The sequence below is a fragment of the Oryza brachyantha genome, chromosome 5 (assembly GCF_000231095.2).
Source record: "Oryza brachyantha chromosome 5, ObraRS2, whole genome shotgun sequence".
In the NCBI taxonomy this organism is placed as follows: domain Eukaryota; kingdom Viridiplantae; phylum Streptophyta; class Magnoliopsida; order Poales; family Poaceae; genus Oryza; species Oryza brachyantha.
The window spans coordinates 2704554-2732245 of record NC_023167.2 but is presented as its reverse complement, the minus strand read 5'-3'; the positions used below and the strand labels follow the sequence as shown (position 1 = coordinate 2732245).

Below are 27692 nucleotides of genomic sequence, written 5' to 3'. Positions count from 1 at the left end.
GTTTAAGCACGACTTGTCATTTTTATATTTGTACAAAATTTTAAATAAGACGGATGGTCAAACATTGCAACTGAAAAGGTCAAACATATTATATTATATAATATGAAACAGAGGTAATATAAATAGAGACGCATAAATAGTAGTTGACGTTTTACTATTCCTAAACCTATTTTGTCGCATTTAATGAGATGTCAAAACCAAACAGTTGACAATAATCACACTCTTAATTTCATCATAGACAAGCATTAAGATATCCTAAAAATCTTAAAGACGTACATCACAGGTGGCAACTACATCCATTAAATTAAACTTCCTTTCTCTTGACTTAACTAAAGACGTCGTATTTATCTTTTCGCTTTTGCTTATCAAAATTTAAGTTTTTAATATTACATTTATAATATATTTTGACTCTTTATCGGACTTTATTTTTTCATTTTTTTAAACACGTATATAAAATTTTTATTTATAAATATGTTGATCTTTTTTTCTGAATAAGGCAAACAATCCCATCCATTTATCCTTCCCAGCAGCCTCTACCTAGCTACGTTTTATTTATTTGAATTACACAACCTTCCAACCAAATTCCAAAAACTTTCAGGTCTACTTCGAAGCACAAAAAGATTACGGACTTTTCATAGAAGGCAATAACCTGTTTTCTCCATCTTTGTGAAAATGGAAAAGCTGTTTTGGACTCGAAGGCAGAAGCCATGAAAATATTCACGTGCAACATGTTGTGTTCTTTTCAGCTTTTAGATGAAACATAAAGATTATTTAATTTTTTGATAGCTATTTAAAGGTATAAATGATGGATTTAGCTACTACAAAGGTAAAAATCTATTTTTTGAAAAGGTATTTTACACAAATACTTTTTATAAAATACACTATTTAGTAGCTCGAAAAATATACACGTAAAAACCAAGAAAAATAAGGAAAAAAAAGCTATATTGAAGAACACAACTATGTACGTGCTACGACCTAACAAAAGGAAAAGAAAGAGATGTGAACAAGGGAAGGAGCATGTCTGAACTAAGCATGCGTGGTATGAAAATCCGTGAGACAAAGTAAAGCAAAAGGCTAAATAAACAAATGCATACATTGAACTAGTCATGAACTACGCCGGACAGAGTCTCAAGTTAGAAGAAACCCTAGACCAAATAAGACGAAAGAAAATGAAATTTTGTTTGACACACGCCTTGCCAAGCGAAGACCAAACATAATAAAGATTGTGGTAGATGGGAACAAAGGTGACCCCCCATTAAAACTACTCCACCTACTTAAGTCCAACATAAAAATGGTAAAAATAGGTGCTACCACATATCACTTGTTGCCAGTACAAAAATATATAAACCAAAACATCGCATCATTACTCTCTCTAGTCTCTACCACATCCGTTATAAAATAAATTATTTTTTTTAGAATATTTGACTCTTCGTCGTTTTTAAGATTTTATATGATTAATATTTTTATTATTATATGATAAAATATAAAAAATACTTTACACATGACTTTTTTACTTTATTTATAAAATTTTTAAATAAGACAAATAGTTAAACGCTCGACCAGAAACCAAGAAATATTTTTTGGACGAAGTAGTATGTATATTAGTATGTATATAGAGGCTACATACACGCCACATTATTACCTATTTATTTTTAAAATGGGATAAGACTCACCTTCATCTTTTGGCTTTGGGTTATGTTTATAATCCTAAATTTGAATTTTCAAACTTAGATTCGGAGTTCATTTTTAGTTTTTTCACTAAAATTTATTTTTCAATTTTGTCTTTTAAATCATTATGAACATGTATATAAAAGTTTTATTCTGTTTGTAAATATACCCTTTGTCTTTTTCTTTTAAAAAACCTAAAGATTAACCTCCGGCCTCTACATCCACCAAATGTACATAACCACTAAAAGGACGGGCTTTTGCGATCACTTAGAATCAAATCCACATAAGCTACGTGCACGATGGCTACGCTGGCCAACTGACCAATGTTCCCTTATCCCATATTACCTGTTGGCAATCGAATTGTCATAAGTTAGCATGTACGCGGCCCCAATTCATTCAACTCGAAAGCCATACGACTTACCATACAATTCAAACACAAAATTTTATACTATATCACCCTCATCGTTTCACTTCGGTTTATGTTTATAAGCCAAAATTTGAATTTTCAATCTTCAAGTAGAGTTGATTTATCATAATTTATTTTCAGCCTTAGTTTTTACATCATTAAGAACACGTATATAAAAATTATATTCACAAATTATCGTCTATTTGATTTTTCTCTAAAAAAGCCAAATAATCGCCACAATTACAAACCATGCTCATATGCTACATCATAATACACATGATCATGTGAACGCAAAGACCAATCTAGCCCCTTTCTCCTCACACGCTTTCGATTATTTTTTTTTGATTGGGACGTTTTTGATTTGAGCAAAAAGAGATGGAAAAACAAAAAAGAGAGGGAAAAGAGTAGAGACCAAACAAGTTATGTATATGTAGCATATAGATGCATGGGTGGACTAGAAAGCGGCAGAACAATACGTAGGAGTACGTAACGTACTAGATGCACCCAACGAAAATGACGCACCGGCGGTTGGCGGAGTCTGCTGAGTCACTGAGTGGTGGACCCCACTGACGTCTGCGCGGATCAAACGGTGTATGTATTTATTACGTATACTGCGGCCAGCCAAAAATATTTATCACATAAGATTTTGTCTAGCTTTTAAAATTTTGATCATCAATAATTTTTAAATGCTTAGTTTAGATAAAGAAAAGATATACAAAAAGTATTATCAAAACATTATAAATTTTATTACATGAAATTTCTTGTTGGATTTTAAAAGTTTGATAAAATCATACTGCTAAACGATAAATATTTTTATCCAGTACTGTATATGCTATAGGGGTTGCTTCTGAGGGTTAGTCGGTGACAGAATATGGGCCCGGCCCAAGGGCTTTGTAAGGGATGCAAATAAATTAATAAATGGGCCGTACTTATGGATAATGGGCTGTAGCCTGTAGGTGAACCATTCGGATGTGAATGGAGCCCAAGATTAGGATGCATGTTAGGATTAATCCACAACCAACAAATATAGGAGTAGCATTCACCATTATTTTTAGGCGAAATGAAATTCGAAGGAAATGTTTATCTGGTAGATCCCGTTATATTAGCAAAAGTTCTCACAGTTTTATATTAAAATGAATTTGCCTGTCTTAGGGCATGTTGCAAACGGTTCATGGAGGTACAAATTATTTGTACCATTCTTCTAAAAGTTAATTTCTCTATAACCTTTCTTCATTGACATGGTTTAGATTTTTTTTCACACTATTTATTGTTTTTACAGTTTTTAATTTAACTTATTCATACAATTAATCTTAGGCCCTTAATCTCATGTACCCGTAATCTATCAAACATCTGAATAGAACCCCTTGAGTGGGTCAGGTTGGGAACTTATCATAAGAAAAAAACACGTCATATGTATAATACTCAATAGTTATATCGAAATCAAATTCATGACATCTCCTCGTCTCTCACAAGTATTAATGGGTTAAGACACATGCGTTTGTTTCCAACTCGTCAAAAACCCTACATATTTATAGCTCTAAACTCTATAAAATTTCAGCAATTGCACTTGAAACAATTTCTAGGTCAAAAGTTTTAGCTCATTACCATCCTTACCAACATGAGATAAGCTCTAAAATATCTCTAAAATTCAAAACACCAATAAAAAACCAAAAAAAATTAACTTTTAAACCATGATTTAGGAGGTACTCCACCACTCCTACACACAAGTCAACTTTACTAGTGCCAATCAACCCTAACAGCTGCAATTACAAGCAACAAGAAAGAAAACCCCCAAAAGCCAACAATCTAAAACCACGGGAAAGAGAGGAAGAAGACTCCAAATCCATCCGTCGCCGTCGCCGTGGTCGGTGCCGCTCAGCTTGCTCACCCCGGGGCGCGCGGAAACCCTAGCCTAGCTTGCCCTAGCTTCCTCGGCGTCGGCGTCGGCGGGGAGGAGGAGAGGGGGGGATGTCGTCGTGGTTGCGGAGCGCGGTGAGCCGGGCGGGGCGCAGCGGCGTGGCCCGCGCCGTGAAGGGGTACGCCGACGCCGTCGCGCACCACGCGGGGCAGGCCGTGGCCGACATCCTCCACGACCGCGCGGTGAGGCCTCCATCACCCCCGTCCCTTCGAGAAGGGCTCCTTTTTGGGGGGGGGGGGGGGGGGGTTGATTCGTCGCGGGTGCATGCTGATTTGGTTCGCTCAGTGTAGTGCAGTACCGTGCTAGTGCTAGCTAGGACTTGGGACTCTGCCCTGCTGTGGCTTCGGTTGATTCGGATAGGAGAGTTGGATTGGATGCCTGGTTGCTCCAGTGTAGGCGTGGGATGTCTCGCTGTGTAGACGAGTGTATGATTTCCGTGATGTTTCAATGTGCCTCAGTGAGTGGTATTTTCCTGTAGAGGGAGAGGTTGACAGCCCCATGGTGGCAGATTAGTCATAAATTTAGAAATGGGTGTGTTTTTCACTTGTAGGATTGTTTTGGTCACTTTGTTTTTGGACTCTGAAGGCTTGGTAAAATTTTTGGATGGGGACTAAGGTCATTTTAACCTGGAGTATGTTGTCTGTCGGTGTCATCATCTGATTGAAATTTGAAAGAATCGTTGGATTTTTACCTTCACTTAATCACTTTGCACAGAAACAAACTAATGGTTATGTATCAAATCAAACTTAATGTTCTGACGCATATTCATCAGGTTGCAAGTTGGTTCTGCTAACCTCAATCTGTATGCGCTTTCACTTTTAAGGGTTCTGCCAAGAATGATTTCATTTTGTGGTGCATTTTTTATTTCATTTTGTGGTACATTTTTATACTGAATTGGATGCACTTGCTGTAGTTGCAGTGTAGATGGATCATTGTCCCGTCCTATTTCAACTGTTCCCTTGTGAGTTTTTGTAACTTATGTTTTTCCCTGTGTGATCTGCTGGGAACTCAGGACTACAAAAGTTTCAAGAAAACAGTAACACGCTTGCAAGAGGCAGCGGTTTCATGCCGTGGAGGCGAAAGAGTTGAACTATTAAGACGATGGTTGGGAGCATTGCAAGACATAGAGGCTGAACTTGGCGGATCCGATTTGAAGGATCCAGAAGATCATGAGCCTTCTACTGAATCAGATAGTCCAAAAGCACCGTTGGTAAGTCTGTATCTTGCATGCTCATTTTTAACTTATCCATTTTAAGATTCAAAATTCTTCTATACTGAGCATAGTTATCACCTAGAATCTGTTTAGTGCATGTACTCATTCTAGACTGAACTGTTGGGATCAGGCTTTATTTTATGATGCTGACATTGAAGGAGGACCAATGAACTTCCGTGATGTATTCCTATACAGTCAAGCCCTTGAGGGCATTACACTGTCCATGGTGAGTTAGCCCAACAATTCTTTCCAGGATATATATATTATCTATTTCAGTTGGCCTTTTCCCCTGAAGCCAGTTCGTAGTTCGTACTTTAGTTTTTAGATGAGTTTGCTTTGGTTTTGATGCTATGCACTGCAAATATTGCTATAATCAGGTTCTCGAAGCTCCTTCTGAGGAAGAAGTTTCACTCCTGTTGGAAATTTTTGGGTGAGTCTGCTTTTAAGATCACCTGCTAATATGTTTTCTTTCTTTCCTTTTGTTTTTCCAATAGAGACAAACTTTTCAGTTTGTAGAGTTCTTTCTTTAATATTATTATAAGTGAATTCCTGGATATAATATTCAAAGCTTCACTGACTTTGAATTCTACTACAATACAAGAGACATGATCCTTTTTTTGGTTGACATTCACTCCTTTCAATAGAGGCAAAAGGATATAAACCCACCGTTATATAGGCCTTCTTGCTATATAAACCCTATCACTTTTACCTTGTCAAAAAAGAAAAGCAGTTGTCCTTTTCTCCCTTGTGTCATTAGGGATTTTACAGAATCATGCAATAGTTGTATCTGTTACTTTATTCAATCCAAGTTTGCCATTTGTTTTACCATTCAGCTACGACTCAGGTTTCGTATGTTCTGTTATTAACTTCCCAGTAACAATTACATGCACTTATTTAATATTAATACATTGTGCATATTGTTTTTCTGAGCATTCTGTGTAGTCTGAGCTACTTCACGGTTCTTGACTCTCTGTCAGCTGTTTGTTGACCAGTAGATCTTTTGTAATTACAATTGGTGCTAATCTTGTATCCTACAGGCTGTGCCTTACTGGAGGGAAAGATGTCAACAAGACAATCATGAACACCATACAAGACTTGGCCAAGACCCTTTCAGATTACAAAGATGAAGTACTGGTATGCTTCTGTGTGTCTATCTAGTTCATGATTCTTACCTAGTTATTTAATTGGTTCAATTTGTACTAGAAAAACTTTAGTGTAATTGGTTTAGCTAGTCAATGGAGCTTTACTTATGACAAGAAGTTTTCTTAAGAAAATATAGCTTATTTCTAGAAGTTTTTTTTGGAATTAAGTGAAAACCTGAATTCCGACACACACTTGTTTCACCTTTTAGATCGATAGCTGTGTCCAATGATGCATTGTATTTGTGTCAACAGGTGAAGCGTGAAGAGCTGCTTGAATACACTCAGAGTGTCATTTCAGGGCTAAAGAAAAATGCTGACATTATGAGGTGATACTTGATCCACCTACGAGCTTCCTGTCTATTTTTTTAGTGGTGCTTAACTTTTTACCCCTAGAATCTTCAGTTCGTTTGATCATGAGATTCTTAGCTTGTAACCTTGCACTTTGCAGCTAACTGTCAAAATCTTTTTCCTTTTCCACCCCCACAACTCACACCTCAAGTATCAATCACATGCTAGCATCAAACTTCAAAAACACAGAATATTGTGGATCAATACTAGAACGTTTTTCTTGCTATTCTTACAACTCAAAGGCTTCCATATACTTTTAAAGAAACATCTGGTGCTTGCTTGTAGAGGTGTAGAGATGTATTAGTTTCTTACATTTTCCAGCTAGCACATGATTTCAGGATAGATGCTGAAACCCTCGAGTTGTGGAAAAAACTAGATGAGAAGGAGAAATCACGAGCCCAGTTAACTGACGATCAAGATAACTCGTCTGGGAATATTTCTGTTGAAAATATTGAGGTATCACTAAATATATATAAATGGATTTACTTTCTTGCATGTTTAATTATAGTTTATTGAAGAGTGATCAGCAGCTGGATGTTCAAAGCACTTTAACGATTGCCACTATCTGGCTCAGGAATTGATTCTGCATCAGGTGTTGATGTCTGACCATCATTTGAAAGATGTTGACCAGCACATTCTAAAACATCACATTTTTTTTATTGTACTAATGAGTACATAGTCTGGCTGTTATTCATTTGTGTGGTTTATCAAAAAGTCCTGAATGGAAAGTCCTAGAACTCCATGTGATTATGAGCATTTTTATTCCCCCATTACTTTGCATGTATTACACATCTATTAGTACTTTTAAGTGTGCTTTACTGTTCTAGTATGTTGTTTCCAATACTCTTAAAAGAAGATACTTCATCCTCTATTTCTCCAGGGTTTAAAAGAGGCACTTATCGAAGTCCGTTTGTGCTCTAAAGTGGAAGAGCTTATACTTAAGAAGGCAGCAATATCTCCTGGAGACTGTCTGGAGATCCATTCTCAGAAGGCATGCTTACATCTTCTCCTTATAAGCTTTTGAGTTTTGGAGTGGGATGTAATCCCCTTATATTCCTTAAATTGCCCATCTTTATAGCCCATTAGAATGCAGTCTAGATTGGCTAAATGCTTTTCTTGGTTATACTGGTTCTCTTACTTTTTATGAACTATTCAGCAGACTCTTAAAAAATAGTGATATAGGTTAAAATCAAATCACGAGAAAGTTTGTTGTAAGTAGGATGTGTATAGCTCAATGTTGTGCTACTTATCTTTTGGTTGTCATCATGTAAACCCAGCAGCTTTACTTCAAGTAATTATTTCTTTTGTGTGTGGATTGTAACAATGCCACAACATCTTGCAGATCGATAAACTAAAGATCTTGTCAGATTCCCTTGCTAATTCATCCTCCAAGGCAGAGCAACGTATTTTGGACAACAGGTTTTGTTTCTGAAATTGTTTTTCCTGTCTGAAAGATGTTATTCTATTATCCATAATCATTTTGCAGCACTCAATAGCATGTAATCCAGATATTTGCTCCAGTTCTATGTGAAAACCCCTTGCTCTATGTTATATATAGTCCTTGTGTATATATCCTTTTTCTTTGAGGACTTAGTTTATACTTGATACCAGATGTGCTCTGAACTGCCAAGGTTTTTGATAAGTAGCTTATGGGGGTATTGAAATGGCTGATTATTTGATAATCAAACCCATGGTTTTAGAAATTTCAGTTGTACTTGACTAGCATGTATTGGTTTATTGGTTATTCATAAGTTCTATTTTCCATCTTGTTTTCCTTGTCATGAAATTCTATATCTGTGCTGCTTCCTTTTATTTTGATACCTTGATTTTATGGACTTATTTTCTTTCTACTTTTCAAATTTTATTACCAGCAAATATAGTTGAGATTTTAATGTGGTTTTTATACCAGGCGCCAGAAAGAAGATGCTCTGAACTTCCGTGTTAAGAAGGAGAATGAAGTGAGTGCAGTTGAGAAGGTACAATTGCTGGCCTGTGAATTGCCCTATTTCGAAATCCCTACAGAATTCATCCACTCAGACTAGCTGCTTCTCATAATCTCCAGCTTCCCCAAACAAGGCCTGAGCATATAATTTAAGGATCCCAAGCTCGCTTCATTCTTCATCTCTTGCCCACTACTCCCTCCATCCCAAAACAAGTGTCTAATAAGATTGACTTATTTTGGGATGAAGTACTTATCTGTACATATGTCTAATGCATACCTGTCCAGCCATATCTGTAGATTCTTATTTTTTGATATGCCATAGGAAGTTGGTTATGCATGGTTAATATGGGGTTGACGAATACACATTTCTAATTGTATGTGTTAATGTTTACCATTAAATGTTTTTTACATACATGTGCTACGGAATGAATATGCTTTAGTTTCTACTCTGCTTATGCTTCTCTTAATTTAATTGTTATCTTTCTTTTCCTTTTATGGCCTGATATAGGAATTGCTTGGTGAGATCACTGAATTGGAGAAGCAAAGAGATGAACTTGAGGCTCAGCTGAAAAAGGTAAACCTTTCCTTGACATTAGATTCCCAGATTTATCTCCATTATAGTTTGTAATCATGTGTGCACCAAATTTGGATACCTGATCTTACATTCTCAAAGGAGATTCTGACACATCGTGGTATGATATAAAAAGTTGTTTAACTAACTTGCATATTCATCTGAGTAGGATGATTTATTAGTAAGCTTGAACTGTAAATGGTGCCTCGAAAAGTTAGCCCTCTCAGTTTGGAAATTTGATTCAAGATGTGGCATATCGAATTGGTGGTGACAGAGACACAGACACACATTATTTCTCAGTGCGATCAAAAGTGGTCCTTTTGGTTTTGGACATTGATATGGTTGTTATACCATCATCTGAGCAACAGACTGAAAAATAGAGTAAGGAAAAAACTCTGCGACTGGAGTCTGGGAGAGGGAACTTTCCTAGATCTTAGAGACTCTCTTAAATATATAATGTAAATATGAAGCTGAATTGAAAAGCCTCTGCAAGACTGTCACTGAGAGAATACTACTCTAGCCTGTAGAGATGTGCTCAAAGAAGAATTTGAGTTATTATACACTAATTAGCATTGAACCCTAGTTATGATAATAGATGTACCATCTTGACATCTCATAATATGTTCTATTTAAATTTAGAATACCTTCCTTAGGCGAGTTGTTTGATTTATGTTCTTTTGTAAAAATATTTCTCAACTGCAGATCAATATATCACTAAACGCTGCTGCTGGGCGCCTCAAGAAAACCAGGGAAGAGAGGGAACAATTTGATGAAGCAAACAATCAAATTATATTTAAATTAAAAACAAAGGTGCCTTTCCATTATTATAATGTTGAATAATTTTTTGCATATATTGTTACTCAAGATGGTTCTTGGGCTTGACTTGTTTACTTTTCACATCAACTTAGGAGGACGACCTCACCAAATCCATTGCGTCATGTAACGTGGAAGCCAATATAGTCAAGACCTGGATCAATTTCCTCGAGGATACCTGGAAGCTCCAGTCAACGTATAATGAACAGAAGGAAAAGAAAACATGGTATGTAATTATGTATGTTGGCAATTATTGCTCTACAGTGGTCTGATTGTTTCTTTAATATGTACCTTTCCTTTCATATAAAAGAGGTTAGTGAGCTTAGGTGCTACCTGTTTTACCCTTTTGTAATGTGTTTTGGCCTTCTCAGTGATGAATTGGAGAGATGTGTTAGTAGTTTTCTGAAGTTGACTAAACATCACCTTTCAGTATTCAAGGCAAGTCAATTTTTGTCTACCGTAGTACCACAAAGTAGGATACACATCTCCATTTTATTCTGCCTCATCTGTGAACTTTGTATATACTAGGAAGTTCTAAGCCCATCAATTGAGAGTATCCGAACATACGTTGATAACTTGGTGGTCTTGAACTCAAGGTACTTCATTTCTTCTGTGCTATTCAGTGTACACAATTAGTCCTATTGGTTCCATAGTTAGGGTTTGGATTTGTTTTGTAGGGAAGAAACAACACAACATGAAGATGATGAAGCATCTGAGAAGGCAAACCCAAGAATAAGCCTCGAGGAGGAATATTTGGAAACTGAAAAGAAGGTTCATGTCCTTAGCTTAAGGCTGATCTTACATTCAAGCACAATATTTATTTTAGCAATTAATATCCTATATGTACTTTCAATATTCTTTAGCATAATATTTTACATAATATTATTGAACATGCTTTAAGTAAGCTCCAAAATGATGCAGTAATTAGTCCAACACACCATTCCAGATTTTCTCAGCTCATATGTAATTAGCTGATAATGATACCAATATTTTCAGATCATAATTGCTTTCAGCATTGCTGATCACATAAAGAAGTTATTTTACTCTGAGCAAGGGGCTAATTCTAGGTATTGTTGGCTATTCTCTCCTTGATGAATTAGTTTCAGATTACCACCCACGTAATCTTGCTCCTTGAATTCTTGAGCACTGAACTTTCATAAATATCCAGGAGAGATGATCCAGAGGTCAAGAACCTAATTACTGAGATCGAGAAATTGAGGGAAGAGTTTGAATCTATAGAAAGGCCAATGCTAAGTATAGAAGCCAATAAATCAAAGCCTCTGCCTGAGGAGAGATCTGAATTGAGCCCTTCACCTATCCCAGCGCCTGCCACCCCTAAGGCCGCGCACATCGACTCTCCAAAATCTCCCATGAAACCCGAGCAGCATCTGAATCCCGACAATGAGCTTGCAAACCTGGGAGCAGAACTTGGATCCGAGGAGAAAGATTTTTCAGGTGAGGAGATCAACGGCTGGGAGTTTGATGAACTTGAAGAGGATTTGAAGAACTGACGTAGTTGGGATCAAGGGATCAATCAACAAAGAGCAATATGGTCATATGCGCGTGCCCCTGTTCTGTTTGATGTATATATTAACAACGCTGTTCGTTTGTATTGTCGAATATTTCAGGACATGCAGATTGAACTTTAAACCCTTGGCAAGTCATTTGTTATTTGTTTTGTTCTTGCCATGATACTCCTTGGCAAGGAGCCAAGGAGTATGTTGCATTTTTACCTGTAAACTTTTTTACTGAACGCTGTTGTAACATTTGCAAACGCAGATAATGAATATTTACCATTTGACTGGACTGTCGATCAGTTTGCAATTGTTGGTTCACTGTGTTTGAGACCATATATTTATTTTGCTGGGCTGAGGTGCCCTAACCACAAATCGTTTCAAGGTTGAGATTGCGATTAAAGGGAATTGGATGCATATCCGTGAATATTGTAGCATTCTTATTGTGGTGGTGTACTTCTGCTTTTCAAACATAAAAACTTATCCTATGTATAGGTTCTTCGGTTCGAAGGAATTTCGTAAGAATTTAATTGAACGGTTGAACGGGTGCAAGATTTCTGTCAGTTTAGCAGAATAATTCGAGAAAAGGAAAACAAAAGGTTATAACATGAAAACTACTTATATTTTCCAGAAATAAAAAAAATCCGACCACAGTGGGAGTCGAACCCACGACCTTCTGATCCGAAGTCAGACGCGCTAATCCACTGCGCTATGCGGTCTTTGTTATACTCCAATCATAATTTTAGATAAACTACGTTAATCATACGTATATAAAATTTTCCCGCCAAATTGTTTTTAATCATGAATAAGTCTAAAATAGGAGGTTGATAATTTACCGGAACGGACCGGATAATCGAATTTCACTCAATCTATTCTTGCAAGGTATATCAAAACTAAAGAAATTGAGTAGCTATGTCATGAGATTAGGAGCAATTGTTTGTGTGTTTCGTAGAAAAAACTAAACAACATATTTATAAATAAAAAATAATTTATGTATTAAAAATATACGTATTCTTAGATATCTAAAATCAATACTGAAAAATAAATTTCGGTGCAAAATTCCAAAATCAACTATAAATCTTGAGATCGAAAATTCAAATTTTAGTATACAAGCGAAAAACCTCCTCATGCACCGTCACTCGGCGAACCAATCGCCGGCGGAGGGCGGAGGGGGAGCCGGTGGTGGTGTGAACTCGGCGACGAGCAGCATACGAGTGGTCGGGCGGAATACAAGCAAAATGCAAGGTTCTATGCGTTAAAAATATGTGGCAATTACTCCATCAGTTCCGAAATCGCTTCATTTTTCACTCTTGACACGTCCTAATACGAAAAAAATAGAATATCACCGCTTTGTCGAATCTCAATATAATTATTCTCTACTTTATTTATTTATTTATATTTGTTTATTGATTTTATAAACTCCAATGTAATAATTACATGTATCTCAACTTAATTTGGGCTAAGCAAGAATGAGCAAAAATAATCTTGTTTTGTAACGGAGACAATATCTTTCTGCTGTTGGCCATGTAAACTCCTTCTTGCGGTTGTCCATAGCCATGAATTCATTTTTTTAATAAGACCAGCTGAATGCCGTTGCTTTACTATGGATAATAGAAAGTATACTAGAATATTATGTAAAATAAATAAAAATATTTTATTCAAAAAAGTTGCTCAATTTTGGGTAGGGACTATTCACCTTAATTTGATTAGTTATCCAATTAGGTTTGGCTATTTTTTTAATACTACTTTTATTTTATATGGTAAGACTTTCTAGACTTGTCTAAATTCATCAATTGATAAATATATATAATATATGTCTAGATTCATTAGTATTTACGTTGTGAAATTATGAAACAGAGGGAGTATTAAAAAGTTTATATAAGAGAATAATTTATAAAATTTACAAAAGAGTACAAATTCCCACTCAGCGTAGTTGCTTGTGCTTCTTTTGAAAGAATATATAAACGATACATCGCCAGACATTTACACTTCAATTTCACGCCCAAATTGTTATCAATCGACTTATGGAACTTGACTAATTCAGCACAAGAACGAAACGTGGATTTTGTGCATTTCACGGTGCACATGTGAAACGACAAGACAAATCTCCATTTTTTTTTAAAAAAAAGGCACATGAGGACGAATTAAGATCGCTCGTATTAATCAAAGCATCAAATTAAATTGGCAGCTCGATCGATCAGGCGGCGACCAGCTTGTCACTGAGCTCCTTGCGGTAGACGTGGATGAGTCCCGTGTCGTCGACAGTCTGCAGCTTCTCTTTGAGGATCTTCTTGTACTCATCGTCCGTGTCTTCCAATTTCGCCTTCAGCTCAACCTAATATGCATATTAATACTATCAAAATTCAAACTTGTTTGGATTCAATGGCAGATTCAATGCCAGCGATCATGACCTCTGTCCGGTGTCATGGGCCTTGAATACTATTCTAGGTGATGACGAATGAACTTGGATCGTGAACTCTCGGCAGGATTTCAGTGCATATCATCTAAACAGTTATAAAAAAATTAAAAATAATTATGAACATAGATTAATATGATGTATGTCACCTCACAAACATGAAGTTTAAATATTATTTCTACAATTTGCAACAAAAATAACAAATTTAAACTGCGAATAGTATTTGGATATGTATATTCATAGTTAAATTTGTTATAATTTATAGAAGTTATATTTAAACTTGCATGTTTGTGGATTTGTATATTTAATATTAATATATCTTAATAAATATTTTAAATTTTTAATAACTATTTAGATACTACCTCCGTTTTATATTGTAAAACTTTCTAGTCTTGTCTAAATTCATCAATTGATGAATATATATAGTTTATATATATGTCTAGATTTATTAGTATCCATACGAATCTAGAATATAATGTGAAAGTAACATATAATAAATGAGAGGACTCTCCTCACGAGTTTAGAATAGTTTCACAGTGGCGAAGGTAAAATACGTACGGTCTAATTAAGACTATCATTTAGTTTATCTAGGCTTGGAAAAATTTCTGGATCGTCACTGTTTGGATTGGTACAATAAATCTTTGAATTTATTCTCAAACACGAACGGATCAGACAAGCCATTCGAAGTTGAAGGAATGAGATTAATGTTACCCGTTGCTGGAAGAGGGCGAACTCGTCGGAGCTGAGTGAGCCGTCGCTGTTGGCGTCGAGGAGGCGCATGAGCTCCTCCGCGTCGTGGCCGCCGGCGCCGAGGTCCTCCATTATCTCGGCCAGCTCCTCCATGCTGATACTCCCGTCTCCGTTCTTGTCGAGCTGCCGGAAAGCTCGGTCGACGCTGCCGACAATGGCGGCTGTGGCGGCGGGCTCGTCGCGGAGGTGCTGAGCCGCTACCTCCGCCGCCGCCAGCATGATGGCCTTGAGCCTCTTGGCCTCCTCGGGGTCGGTGAGGCCGCCCTTGTAGAGGGCGTGCGACGCCTGGCCGCCGACGGCGGCCATGTCCATCTCCCTGGTGCGTATCTGGATCTCCATCAACGGTCTCTTCTTCCCGTCCGGCGCCGGCTCGCTCACGTCTTGGGACGCGTGATGTAATCCTTCGTCCTCCGTGGCACTTCCTTCCACATGGCCTGGATGACCTCGTGCGTTCTCCGGCAAGCCCTGTCGCCGTCGCCGCCGCCGCCGCCGTCGGGGCGGGGGTCCAGGATCACGCGCATTCCGAGGATGTCGTTGACGTCCTCCGGCCGCCGGCCGTCCTTCACCAGCTTCTTCATGGTGCTGAACCGGCTCTTGTACCGGCCCTTGACGTCGACGCCGTCGACGGTGCGGCGGAGCTCGTCGTCGGCGGTGAGCGCGTGGAGGAGCTGCTCCTTGGAGGCGGCGATGACGCGCTTGCAGTCGTCTTCTTGGCTGCTCAGCCACTGGTCGATGTGGGCGTAGGCTTGCGGGTACAGGCGCCGGAAGGAGAGGTCCTCCAGCTCGAGCGACAGCTCGCCGGCGCCGACGGCGTGCGCGAGCGGCGCGTACACCTTGAGGACCTCCAGCGAGGTGGTCCGCTGCTGGTGCTTGGGCAGGACGTCGAGGTGCTTCATGGCGTCGAGCCTGACGACGAGCTCCAGGATGACGGCGCGGATGTCGTAGCTCGAGAGGCACCGCTTCCGCACCGCGCTCGCGGCCTCCTCGTCGGCGACATCAACCCGCGATGGCGCGCGCTTCACCCTGAGGCTCTCTTCCACCAGACCGGCGGCGCTGGCACCGAGCTGCGCCTCGACGTCGGCCATGGCCACCGCGCCGGCGTCCAAGGCCTCCCTCACTATGCCAGCCGAGATTACCTCGGCGTCCATCTGGAGGTCGGCGAGGGAGGCGGCGACAAGAAGCGCACGGGAGACGGCCCGGCCGCCAGCATCGCCGCCGTCGCGGAGGGCAGGAAGCGCCAGCTTGAGCGCGCGGAAGAGAAGCCGAGACGACGACGAGGTCGCCATGTCCTTCCCCATCCGCTCCGTCAGCCCATTGAACACGCCAAGAAGCTCCGCCATCAGCCGCCCGCCGCTCCCGGCCGGAGCCAGCCGACGCATCGACGACGACGGACGGCCAACCTCGCCGACGGCCCCATCAGCATGGTCAGCTTCATCCATGTCGACGGCGACCATCTCATTGCCACCGGCGTTCGCCATCTTATTGACCACCAGAGGCTAGCAACAACTTAGCACCTCATGTCTGTTCTGCTGTCGACATTGCCATTGCTCACATGAGTTCATGACCCTATCTTATGAATTATTCAACGAATTATAAAACAGATCATGCGATCAATGTGCAAAGGGTTTAAGAAAATAACAATATACACATGCCACTCAACATGCATGGGGAATAAAGAAATGCTGTCAAACTCACACACCTGGTCTACTTCAACTCAAAATATTTTCTTGGATGTATCTACCGACGCAGACTCTTGTTCTTTAAGCAATTCAGAGAATGCATTCTGAACAGTCATACACATCCGGGGTATAATTAGCAGAATTTGAAAATCAGTGAGGACACCGCATATGTCATCAGTGCAGTTTGGATAGCTACAGAAGGATAGTGACTTGGTTTAGTTGATTAACTCAGTCTTAAGTTCCAGGATCAGCTCACAAGCAGTCTGTCACCAAACTCGTCTCATCAGTTAAATCTGATAAGAAGAATGTAACAAGGAAATCAGAAGTTTTGGACACTCAAGATCATTTCATTGCAAATATAATTATATAAATAACCTGTAGTTACCTAGCTATCTCTGGAATAACTCCCATCAGATCTCAAGGAGCCATGGCTGTTCGCATCAAGAAGATGCATCAGCTCCTTTGAATCTCTGCCCCAGCAGTAAGATCTTCCAACATCTCATGAAACTCCTCAATGCTGGTCCTCCCATCGCTGTTTTTATCAGGCCACAGAAAGCATGGTTCTCACCATTGCTTTCTCCTTGATCACTAGCTAGTTGGTCACGAAGGTGCAAATCTGCTAACTCTTCCACAGGCTGCATGACAGCATTGAGCCTATCAGCCCGGGCAAAACCATTCAAGCAGTTCATGGCTTTATCGAAGTCATCATCTCATCAAGAGTGGCCAGGTCCTTGCTCCTCTCACAAGGAAAGAACGATCAGTGCTGACTGCTGACAAAGGCCATGAATGAGAACAGTAGAAGATAGCGTGGACCCGGAATGGTGATGGCACCCACCTCTCATCCACAATCCAACTCCACATGGCGTGCCCATGCCGATCATGTCAGGACTCAGGACCATCTAATTCTCTGCCAAACTGATGCACACTCTCCTGCCTCATGCGTCTGTGCAGAGGGCATGAAACGGAGAGGTCACACTTACATCGTCATTTCGTCGAACATCTGACGCGCATGAGTCCGGTCAGTAGCTCTGCAAACGACCACGGGCAGCGCGGCAGGCAAATCGCGCCTGCTCTCCGCCGCCGCGCGCCGTCCTTCCCCCTTCTCCAAATTCTACTTCTCTCAGTCGCCACCCAGAACATGTCCCGCAGAAGCGCGTCGAACCTGCGACCGATGGCCGGCCCGCCGGCCGCGCCGCCGTTCACCCCCAACCCAAGGGAAAAGAAGTTGCAGAGATCTCCCCGCCCGTCCGACACGACCACCGGAGCGCCTGCGCCTCCTCCAATCAAGACGCGGCAAGCGTTGGTGGTGGCGGAGAAGCGGAGGCGGAGGCGACGTCTCGTGGCTTGTCGAGATCAATGGCGATGGTGTTTGAAGGTTTGAACCTTGGAATCGTCGACCGTTGGGCGAGCTCTGGTTAATCTTGACCGTGCAAGATCGATCCAACGGCCACGAATGCTTGTCCAGATCAGATGATCCGCCGTGATCAAGATCAGCCCGATCGTTTTGGCAACTTATAAACACGAGCCAAAATTTAATTTTTAGAATTAACTTTGGAGTAAATTTTGTGTTCTTATATTATAGTTTATTTTTACAACATTTACTTTTAAAACACTAGCAACACATATGCAAAAGTTTTACTAACAAATTACTTTTTAGTTGCTAATATTTTCTTGTTACTTGGTCCATTTTGCTTTTTTATATAATGTCCTTGTTAACATTTGAATAGGATGCTTTACCATTAATATCACTTTAAAAACTGAGGTCTTATTTATATTTTAATTTGTTTTATTGTTGGAGGTATTTTAAGCGTGACTTTTTCAATTTTTTACTTAATCTTTTAATAAGACGGTAATCAAATATCACATAAAAAAATTAACAACGTCCTATATTAAAAACAGAGGTAGTCAAAAATACATTTATTCTTCAAGCAGAGCTAAGGGGATAGTTGCAGGAAATTGGTGGATATTCGGCATTATCATTATTTTCCTATCTCCACGGTTAGAAGCACTATCAGTCGATCAAACGTGAGGTTCATTCTGCAATAGCTCATGCATTTTGAGAAAGTATTGTAGCACTCAAATTATATCCTGAGGTCTCGTCCATATAGCAGAAGACCCTCTCATGGGTCTCATGTCTAAGATCCTACGAGGTTTTACTCTCTTATTTTTTCGTTTTTGTTTATACTGATAAGTCAAAATTTAAATTTTTAATATTAAATTTAAAATTGGTGGACGGCTCTCAGCCAGCCTTTGCCTGCCAAACCCAAGTTCCACGTGGTGGACGGCTCCGATTTATCCAACCGCTATTTCTAGATTTGATTTAGATTAATTTAGCTAATATATATGTGCAAACTCCATTTCATTTCTAATTATCAGTTAGACATACGTATTCATGTTACAGATCATTACTACCACTGCAATTTTCACATGTGTGTATATATATATCTTTGTTCCCAGTTATTTGTAGTAATTACCTTTTTTTTTTTTGCTTTTGCTTAGGCTTATAAGCTAAAATTTAATTTTCTAACCTTAAATTTAGAGTTGATTTTGTATTTTTTATCGTAGTTTATTTTTCAACCTTGACTTTTAGATCGCTGTAAACATGTATATAAAACTTTTATTCGTAAACTATTTTCCGTTTGCAAATATACTGTTTAGCTTTTTTTTTTCTCGAAAAGACAAAAAGACGACATATTGATTCTCGTGATTAAGTCGACAATATTCTTGTTGCATCTTGAAAGTATGGTTTAATGATTGTAGGGTTGCAGTCGGTTGATCGCTAGATTGTCAATGCTGTGCGTCCACCAATTGATTTGTCCCATCAGAAAATCGGGCCAAACAATGCATCATGTACGGAGTACAACAACTATATGATTTTACATCCAAATATTAATCTTGAGGAGGTGAAATAATTTCCATATAATTTCTTTTGTGAAAACAAACACAATCGCCTGCAATTTTACCCTTTTTTTTAGCATTTGGTACCGTACAATTCAGCATCCAAACAACTTATTACAGTCCTACAATTTCCATTAGAAGGAATTCATAAGATACGAAACATCAACAATATATTTCCACTCGTTTAATTTGAACTTCAAACCGTGGCTGAAAAATGACAATCAAATCGATCAATTCTTGGAAGATTTTGCAGCTCATTCGATCAGCCGGAGACCAGCTTGTCGCTGAGGTTCTTGCGGTAGACGTGGATGAGTCCCATGTCGTCGACCGTCTGCAGCTTCTGCTTCAGGATCTCCTTGTACTCATCGTCCTTGTCCTCCAGCTTCGCCTTCAGCTCAACCTGATCACGCAATCGCAGAGAGAAAAAAAGGTTTGAAATTTGGCAAAATTCTGGCAAATTTAGGACTTTCTTGGATGCAGAAGGCTGTGTTTTTTTTTTGGAGATGTTCGATGAAGAATGAAAAATTATCAGATTATTTGTTAGATATTCAACGATATAAACGATATAATTAGCTACAAAGTTAAAAATCTATTTTAGAAAAAAAAATGATGAATTTTTTGTAAAAATATAAACTGTTTAGTAGTTTAGAAATCGTGCAAATGAAAATCAAGGAAAAAATCTGAGAAACGTTTTCGCAAAGAACGCAACCAAAGTAGAAACAGTTGTGCTTTGAAAGTTTTGAACTTGAGACGAGGAGGATCGAGAGATCGATTTTGAATGAGTTGGTATGGTAGGTACCCGTTTCTGGAAGAGAGCGAACTCGTCGGAGCTGAGAGAGCCGTCGTTGTTGTCGTCGAGGAGGCGCATGAGCTCCACGGCGTCCTGCCCGCCGGCGCCGAGGTCCTCCATGAGCTCGGTCAGCTCCTCCATGCTGATCCTCCCGTCGCCGTTCTTGTCGAGCAGCCGGAAAGCTCGCTCGACGTTGCCGGCGCTGGCGGCGAGGGCGGAGGCGACGGTGGCTCCGGTTTGGTCGCCGCCGGCGGGGTCGTCCCGGAGGTGCTGGGCGGCGACCTCCGCCGCCGCCAGCATGATGTCCTTGAGCCTTTTTGCCTGAAAGAAAAAAAAACATCATCATAAGGCATAGTACAATTTTAAAAGTATAATTATATAGTATTAAAAACTCTTGAGAAAAATCTTGTAATTGTAGAGCAAATTTAGAATAAAATTTAAATCAGCACGATGCAAAACTCCGCCACGAAAATCAGTTAGTTACAAGTCGTTGCCTCTGTTGATCTAATTGTCGTTGTTAATTGGCGTACCAACCTGGTTGACAATTCATATTCAAAACAGAAACCGTATGAACCATATATTCTCTTGCATATCAATGAATTATATATGTGGAACCGTATGGACAGTATCATCAACAAATTGGTCTGAATTTATTATATATAGTCATGATTTTCAACCGAATTATTGATGGACATGATCACATGACGAGCAAGCGGGACAAAAAAATCCCTAATATCAAGCACTTGGTGTAGCACAACGTCCCATCTATAACATGTCCATCTTATCACATTGTATCTCCACTCTCCCTCTATCCTGCTTCTCTCTGCTCCATGGACTATAGACTATTATATAGTGTTCTTAATGTCTTCTTGATACAATTTTACCTATCGGGTTAAAAAATATATTTCAATCGTAAAAACGGTCATTAGCAAGTTACCGGTTCTGTTTGAACAAATATACAAAATTATAAGCGGCACTTATAACTTCTTTAATAATAAAATATTCACCCTGTTCTATAATAAGCACATTTATGTAATTCAAATTTGTCAAGGTGGTGTTTAGATTGAGAAAATTTTTGAGAAAAATGTCACGTCAAATATTTGACCGGATGTCGGAAGGGGTTTTCGGACACGAATGAAAAAACGAATTTCACGGCTAGCCTAGAAACCGCCAGACAAATCTTTTGAGTCTAATTAATCCGTCATTAGCACATGTTGATTACTATAGCACTTATGGCTAATCATGGGCTAATTAGGCTCAAAAGATTCGTTTCAAGATTTTCCCTATAACTATGTAATTAGTTTTTTGGTTCATCTATATTTAATGTTTTATTTAGGTGTCTAGAAATTTAATGTGATGTTTTTGAAAAAACTTTTTGAAAACTAAACAAGGCAATTGTCACATCAGTCGTCTCATATTTAACTCTATCTATTTTACCCTTACCTGGCTCTCTCCACCATACAATCTCTTTATTTAATGAAAAACATTTAAATCATTTGCTCCTGTAACTAGTTTGGCTTTACAGGGCTAGAAATATACTTATACTAGAATGGATGAAGTAAATAACAGTAAATAAAAAATAATTACATAACTTTTTTAAATGAGAAGAAAGGTTTAACAAATATTTAATTGATCAAACATAAAAATGAGAGATAGTAACAACTGTGGTAAATTTTATAAAATAAGGGGGTCATTGTAGAAAAAACCAAACGTCATATTTGCAAACGAAAAATAATTTATAAAAAAATATTTATATATATGTTGTTAACTATCTAGAAGCAAAGACTGAAAATAGGCTGTGATGAAAAAACACCAAAATCAACTTTAAATTAAAAATTAAACTTTAATTTTTGATTTATCAGTATAAGCATAAACGGAAAGATGAGAATGACAGGTCAGGTGCAGGAAGAGAGGTAATTAATATTAACCTCTCCAGGATCAGCGAGGCATCCTTTGTAGAGGGCATGGCCGAAAAGGGCGGCATGGTTCATCTCCTTGGTGCGTATTTGGATCTCCATGAGCGGCCTCTTCTTGCCCTCCGGCCCCGGCTCGCTCATGTCGACGGCGACGTGCAAGCTCCGGTACCCGTCGCTCTTTGGCCGCGTGATGTAGTCCTTGGTCCTCGCCGGCACGTCGTTCCACATGCCCTTGATCACCTCGTGCGTCCTGAGGCAAGCCCTGTCGCCGCCATCGCCGCCGGGGCGAGGGTCCAGGATCACGCGCATGCCGAGGATGTCGTGCACGTCCTGCGGCCGCCGGCCGTCCTTCACCAGCTTCTTCATGGCGCTGAACCGGCTCTTGTACCGGCCCTCGATGTCGATGCCGTCGACGGCGTGGCGGAGCTCCTCGTCGGCGGCGAGCGCCTGGAGGAGCTCCTCCCTGGAGGCGGCGAGGACGCGCTTGCAGTCGTCTTCTTGGCCGCTCAGCCACTGGTCGACCTGGGCGTACGCCTGCGGGTAGAGGCGCCAGAAGGAGAGGTCCTCCAGCTCCAGCGACAGCTCGGTGGCGCCGACGGTGTGCGACAGCGGCGCGAACACCTTGAGCACCTCCAGCGAGGTGGTTCGCTGCTGGTGCTTGGGGAGGCCGTCGAGGTGCTTCATGGCGTCGAGCCTGACGGCGAGCTCCAGGATGACGGCGCGGATGTCGTAGATGGAGAGGATCGTCTTCCGCACCGCGCTCGCAGCGTCCTCGTCGGCGACGTCGACCCGCGACGGCGCACTCTTCACGCCGAGGCTCTCGCGGAGCAGCGCGGCGGCGCCGGGCCCGAGCTGCGCCTCGGCGTCGGCCATGGTCACCGCCCCGGCGTCCATCGCCTGCCTCACGATCCCCGCCGAGATGACCTCCGCGTCCATCTGGAGGTCGGCGAGGGAGGCGGCGACGATGAGCGCGCGGGGGAGGGAGCGCCCGCCGGCGGCGTCGCGGAGGGCGGGCAGGACCAGCTTGAGCGCCCGGAACAGCAGGCTCCACGACGACGACGTCGCCACGTCCTCCCCCATCCGCTCCGTCAGCCCGTTGAACACGCCGAGCAGCTCCGCCACCAGCCGCCCGCCGCTGCCCGCCGGGGTGAGCCGCGGCGCCGTCGCGTGTTGCTCGAGGTCAGGCGCCACCACAGCGGCAGCCGGGTCGGCGGCGACGACGACGTCGACATTGCCACCGGCGTTCGCCATCGTCTCCTCGCTGGAGGCTAGCTAAGCTACTATACTTATCCTAGCTAGTAGCGTGTATATATACTGTGCTTGGCTGCCACTGCTCACGATGAGATTGAGCACATTATAATTATTGGCGTGTTAAAAATACAAAGAGAAGGTAGGAAAGAAAACAACGCATCGTGCACCGCGTGCATGCAACAAATATTATTCTCTGCTCCCCCTCTTAAATAATCATTCAGATTCACATTACTTGCTTTTAACTAAGGCTTTTCTTTTAGACCAATTACGTCATGATTTAGACAATGTGATGCTACAGTAAAACTCTTTGTAAATATTTACTAATGAAACGTTTAATACATCAAATGTGTGTCCGTATATCCGACGTGATAATCAAACCCAAAATTTTTTTCCAACTAAATAGTGCCTAATTTTGCGTTAGACTTTAATACTTTAAGATGGATAGTATATTTGTATGAACTCGTTCTTAGTGGAATGTTTTACATTCTTTTTACTATAAAACTTCGATACCTTCAATTACTTCAATTAGTATGTGTTGGATGTTTTAAAATTTTATTTTGAAAATTTGATATCTCAAAATACTTTCTCGACAACTATAAGTTTTATAATTTTTTAATATTGAAAGTCGATCTTTCCTCTCAAAAAGATGCATATATATTATCGAAGCATATGACATCCTATGGAAAAAAAATGAACTTCCGTTATCGTAGTATAACAATTTCAGAGTCATGAGTGGTCAAAATTACAAAGCTAGTAATGATCAATTCCGATGGTGTTTGAAAACGTGGAGGTATCATTAATTGGTGGTGCCCAATTAGATGTGGTGCTAAAAATCCCAATATAAGATGGAACAATTTGGTTACACAACAAAATATTGTGGACACTACATTTTTCGCATCATAAACAGTATCCATGCCAAAAAGACAAACAATATTTTACCATCAAGATTGTTACAAGGTTGGACGCTTGCTGTGATTTTATTTCAGTTTCAGTTTCTTAATATAAAACTCCACCGTTCTTACACTAATCAAGAGCATCTAAAGCAGTTTACAATTTGAGCTTTGCTTCGGTCCTTCATTTTGTACCATAAGATACTAAAATCCTCACTCGTACTACTATCCACATCACGATCAAGCTAGTACTAAAATCCTGACAGTTGATGATGATAGATGAAATGGTCACAATTACATAGCACATTAAGGTACAACTTGATCGTGGAGCGGATAACACGAGTGAATATATTAATATCTCACGGTACCAGTATCTCACGGTACAAAAGAAAGGAACGAAGAAAAGCTCCTACAATTTATACACTTGGATTGGCATACCCAAAGTAGTAGTTGGGCTTCTTCAATCCAAACATGCTCCAAGAAGGACATGACATCAATGTCACCGTTAGTCTGATGGTCATATCTTTTCGCTTTTTTATACTTATAAAATAAAAATTAAACTTTTATCCTTAAATTTAGAGTTGATTTTTTAGTCTTTTAATTATAATTTATTTTCTGCATTTGTTTTTAATCACTAATAATATGTATATAAGAAATATTCACAAATATCCAAACGATCAACCCTGCCAAGCCAAATGTAGGTGAAAAGCCATTAGAGAGTTTTAGGCATTATGGCAGTACGGCACATCAAAAACGCCCCAAGGATGGAAGGTGACGCCACACGTAAATGTCAATAACTGTTCAAGGCTTCATGCCATATCTTACACAAATATACGGTTGTCCTAGAGAACCCTAATTGATCCATAATGTTTTCTTAGGAACTGTAAGTTAGGATTTATTTACTTAGTTTTTTTAATCTTATTTTACAAAAAAACCATCGAAAAAAATATTTTGGAATGGATCCATTTTCCAATGTCATTGATGCTAAGCTCCAACATCTTGGTGCCAATGATGCTAGCATCAACACCCTAGCCCCTATAGCTGCTAGCATGAAGGGTCTGCGCTACTTTCTTTGGCGCCGATGACATATCCATAAATTACTTGTTTTACAAAATGGTCTAGTTATTTATAAATAGGTTCTCGATCCCGATTCTATTAATTGGAACCGATTACCTATTTATAACAGAACTATGTTATAAAAAATTTAACTCTTATAAGGACGTATGTGTAAACAAGTTATTTATAAAAAGGCTCTCGGTACCGAGCCCCCTCCACATTAGCCCTACAATTGGCACCAAAGTGACCGGTGCTGAGCAGTAGTTCCTTAATGCCAATACCTCTAGCACCGAAAAAGGAACCATTTTCGGTTGAAGTTTTCTCAAGAATCTATCTGTGCACTGTGCAGAAGGTTTACCAAAAGATCCGAAATGTAAAAAAATGCTGGTTAGCAAGTACTCCATACATATTTCCATAAAAAAAATACTGCGTATGTATCAAAATATAAGGAGACCATTATTTTAGAAAAAAATCAACATTTGTAATGTTTGGTTAATTGGTGAAACTGATAATACACATGTGTAATGTTATGCTTGTAATATCATTATATTTGTATTTAGAAGAGCATTCAACTTATGTTTATCTTGTAGTTATTGATACTATATTATAAAGATAATGAATAAAGTTCTAGTTACAGATTTTACAAATGGAGACAATAGTAACTAGGGCTTATAGATTACCTGACGAAGCACTACTCCGTAGTACTCATTACTAATGTAGGAAGCACTAGTAAATTATGTTGCGAGAACGAACAAAGTGTCGTAGTGCTTATCACTAAGACAGCATAATCAACATTGATTATTATTACTTCAACTTTTTTTGAACAAACAACACTAGATAGTGTGAAGTTTTGATCTACGTACTCCATGGTGTGCAGAGCTCAACGAAGGTCCAGATTACTTTTTCAAGTTTTTGTTGAGTCCTTTGCTCATTTATGGTCTTAAGTGTAATTTGCCCATGGTCAAGGGGCTCACCCACAAAAATCTTTTACTCTCTATCCTTCTGTCACTGCACTGTTACCTCCATCTCAAAATATATGTTGTTTTGTTTTGTATAGATTAAGGTTTCAGAAAAATGTCCATGGTGTTATTTATTAAATAATGTGTGATTTGGAAATGCGGGTGGTAGCTGAGGGTAGAATAGAAAAAAATTTAATTCGAAGGTGATTGATTAGATAACTAGTATTTAAGTAAAAGTTTTTGAGAAAAAAATCCTAAACTAAAAGTATTTCGGGACAGAGGGAGGTATGAGGCTGTTGCCTCCGTTTATCTTTTGAAAGAAAAAAAAAACTCGGTGGTGCAAGACAAATAGGTATTGGTGCAACAACCCAGCTTCTGTTCCTAGGGAGAGTAGAACTGGACGATGGTTGAATTTTTTTATTTTTAAATATTTTTAATAAATAATTTTATTACTAAACTTCTGGGAAAATATTTTCACCGTATGAATCTTTTGGCCACGCCATCAACATTGGCGTGGCGAAACGGCTTGCGACGCCATTGTTAGTGACATGGCAGCATTGGCGTGGCAAGACTGCGTCTTGCCACGCCGACCAGACTACGTGGCAGCGTTGTCTTGACATGTTAACGTGGCTAAAAGGTTCAATTTTAGAAAAAATTTGCCTGGTGATTTAATAATAAAATTAGTTACTAAAAGATTTATTTAATAAAAAAATTTCACGATAGTTTCGAGCTATATGGTGTGGTTGAAATTCGTGTTGCTTTGTGCCCACTTGAGTTTCAATCATTTCTTCCCCTTCTTTTTTCCATCGTAAAGGTTAGGTGAACCATTTAAGTGCAGAAGCCGAAACAATATTTCACCTTGAAAAGTTAGATTTATGTATCGAAGTAACCCAATTTTATATAAGATAGCCATAAACTCGTAGTCTCTACCATTCCTAATTTAGGTTCCAATCTCTCTCTCAAACTGTTCTTTTTTTTCCTGGAATAACATATATTAACATGTTATGATTAAGAACTGTGATTGATTAATTAGATATTCAGATCCTATAACCACTTAAGGGCTCCTAATTGAGAAAGAAAAAACAACTCCATCTCTCAAGTTTCTACCCATGCTCAATTTTGTCCATGAAATTCTAGCATTTCTACCAAATCCTATTTAGACCAACCCAGTTGAGAAACATCTCTTTCACCATTAATTCAATTCAAATTAGATCATAAAAGAGACGTAAGAGGAGTACAGCCCCCAATTCCCAAGCGTGCCTTTGTAACCACCACCATGCCGGCCCAATGGTCACCAGAGAAAAAAATCAACTTAATTTCTTTTTTTTCTAACCTGCATTAATAAGAATGAACAATACTTTTTCCCTTTCTTCCTGTCTCCAAAAAGATTTCATTTTAAACTAATAGCTTTATTTAAAATCTTCAATTTTCTTTTTTGTCACATGAATTGAGAAATTTTATCCTACGAAGTACCAAGTAACAATACACCACCAATGATAATATGCACTTTAGTCTTTTACTCTTATCATTAGTTTATTAATTTTTTTGTAAA

At 39.6% G+C, this 27692-nt stretch overlaps 3 protein-coding genes and 1 non-coding gene across 4 annotated transcripts; 1 reads left to right on the top strand and 3 right to left on the bottom strand.

Moving 5' to 3' along the window:
• The first annotated feature begins 3850 nt into the window (after positions 1 to 3850).
• On the top strand, positions 3851 to 11843 carry LOC102702246 (calponin homology domain-containing protein DDB_G0272472-like). The gene is made up of 18 exons (XM_015843500.2): positions 3851 to 4174; positions 5005 to 5202; positions 5336 to 5431; positions 5583 to 5635; positions 6243 to 6339; positions 6600 to 6673; positions 7034 to 7151; positions 7576 to 7686; positions 8038 to 8114; positions 8605 to 8671; positions 9146 to 9211; positions 9911 to 10018; positions 10117 to 10247; positions 10393 to 10459; positions 10550 to 10617; positions 10699 to 10792; positions 11018 to 11088; positions 11190 to 11843. Exons 1-18 carry the CDS (start codon positions 4043 to 4045, stop codon positions 11530 to 11532), a joined length of 1971 nt encoding a protein of 656 aa, XP_015698986.1. The 5' UTR covers positions 3851 to 4042; the 3' UTR covers positions 11533 to 11843.
• Positions 11844 to 12180: 337 nt separating this feature from the next.
• On the bottom strand, positions 12181 to 12254 carry TRNAR-UCG. Its single transcript has one exon. It is a non-coding gene; the product is annotated as a tRNA-Arg (tRNA).
• A 1260-nt stretch (positions 12255 to 13514) lies between these two features.
• Positions 13515 to 16056, bottom strand: LOC102701971 (probable GTP diphosphokinase CRSH3, chloroplastic). The gene is given in 3 exon segments (XM_015843496.2): positions 13515 to 13870; positions 14663 to 15084; positions 15087 to 16056. Coding segments are annotated over 3 exon segments (1515 nt in total). The 5' UTR covers positions 16042 to 16056; the 3' UTR covers positions 13515 to 13732.
• A 3276-nt stretch (positions 16057 to 19332) lies between these two features.
• On the bottom strand, positions 19333 to 23312 carry LOC102701413 (probable GTP diphosphokinase CRSH2, chloroplastic). The gene is made up of 3 exons (XM_040523878.1): positions 21997 to 23312; positions 20078 to 20389; positions 19333 to 19678 (listed from the first exon to the last, which is right to left on the bottom strand). The coding sequence occupies exons 1-3, from the start codon at positions 23233 to 23235 to the stop codon at positions 19541 to 19543; spliced, it is 1689 nt and encodes a 562-aa protein (XP_040379812.1). The 5' UTR covers positions 23236 to 23312; the 3' UTR covers positions 19333 to 19540.
• Positions 23313 to 27692: the final 4380 nt, after the last annotated feature.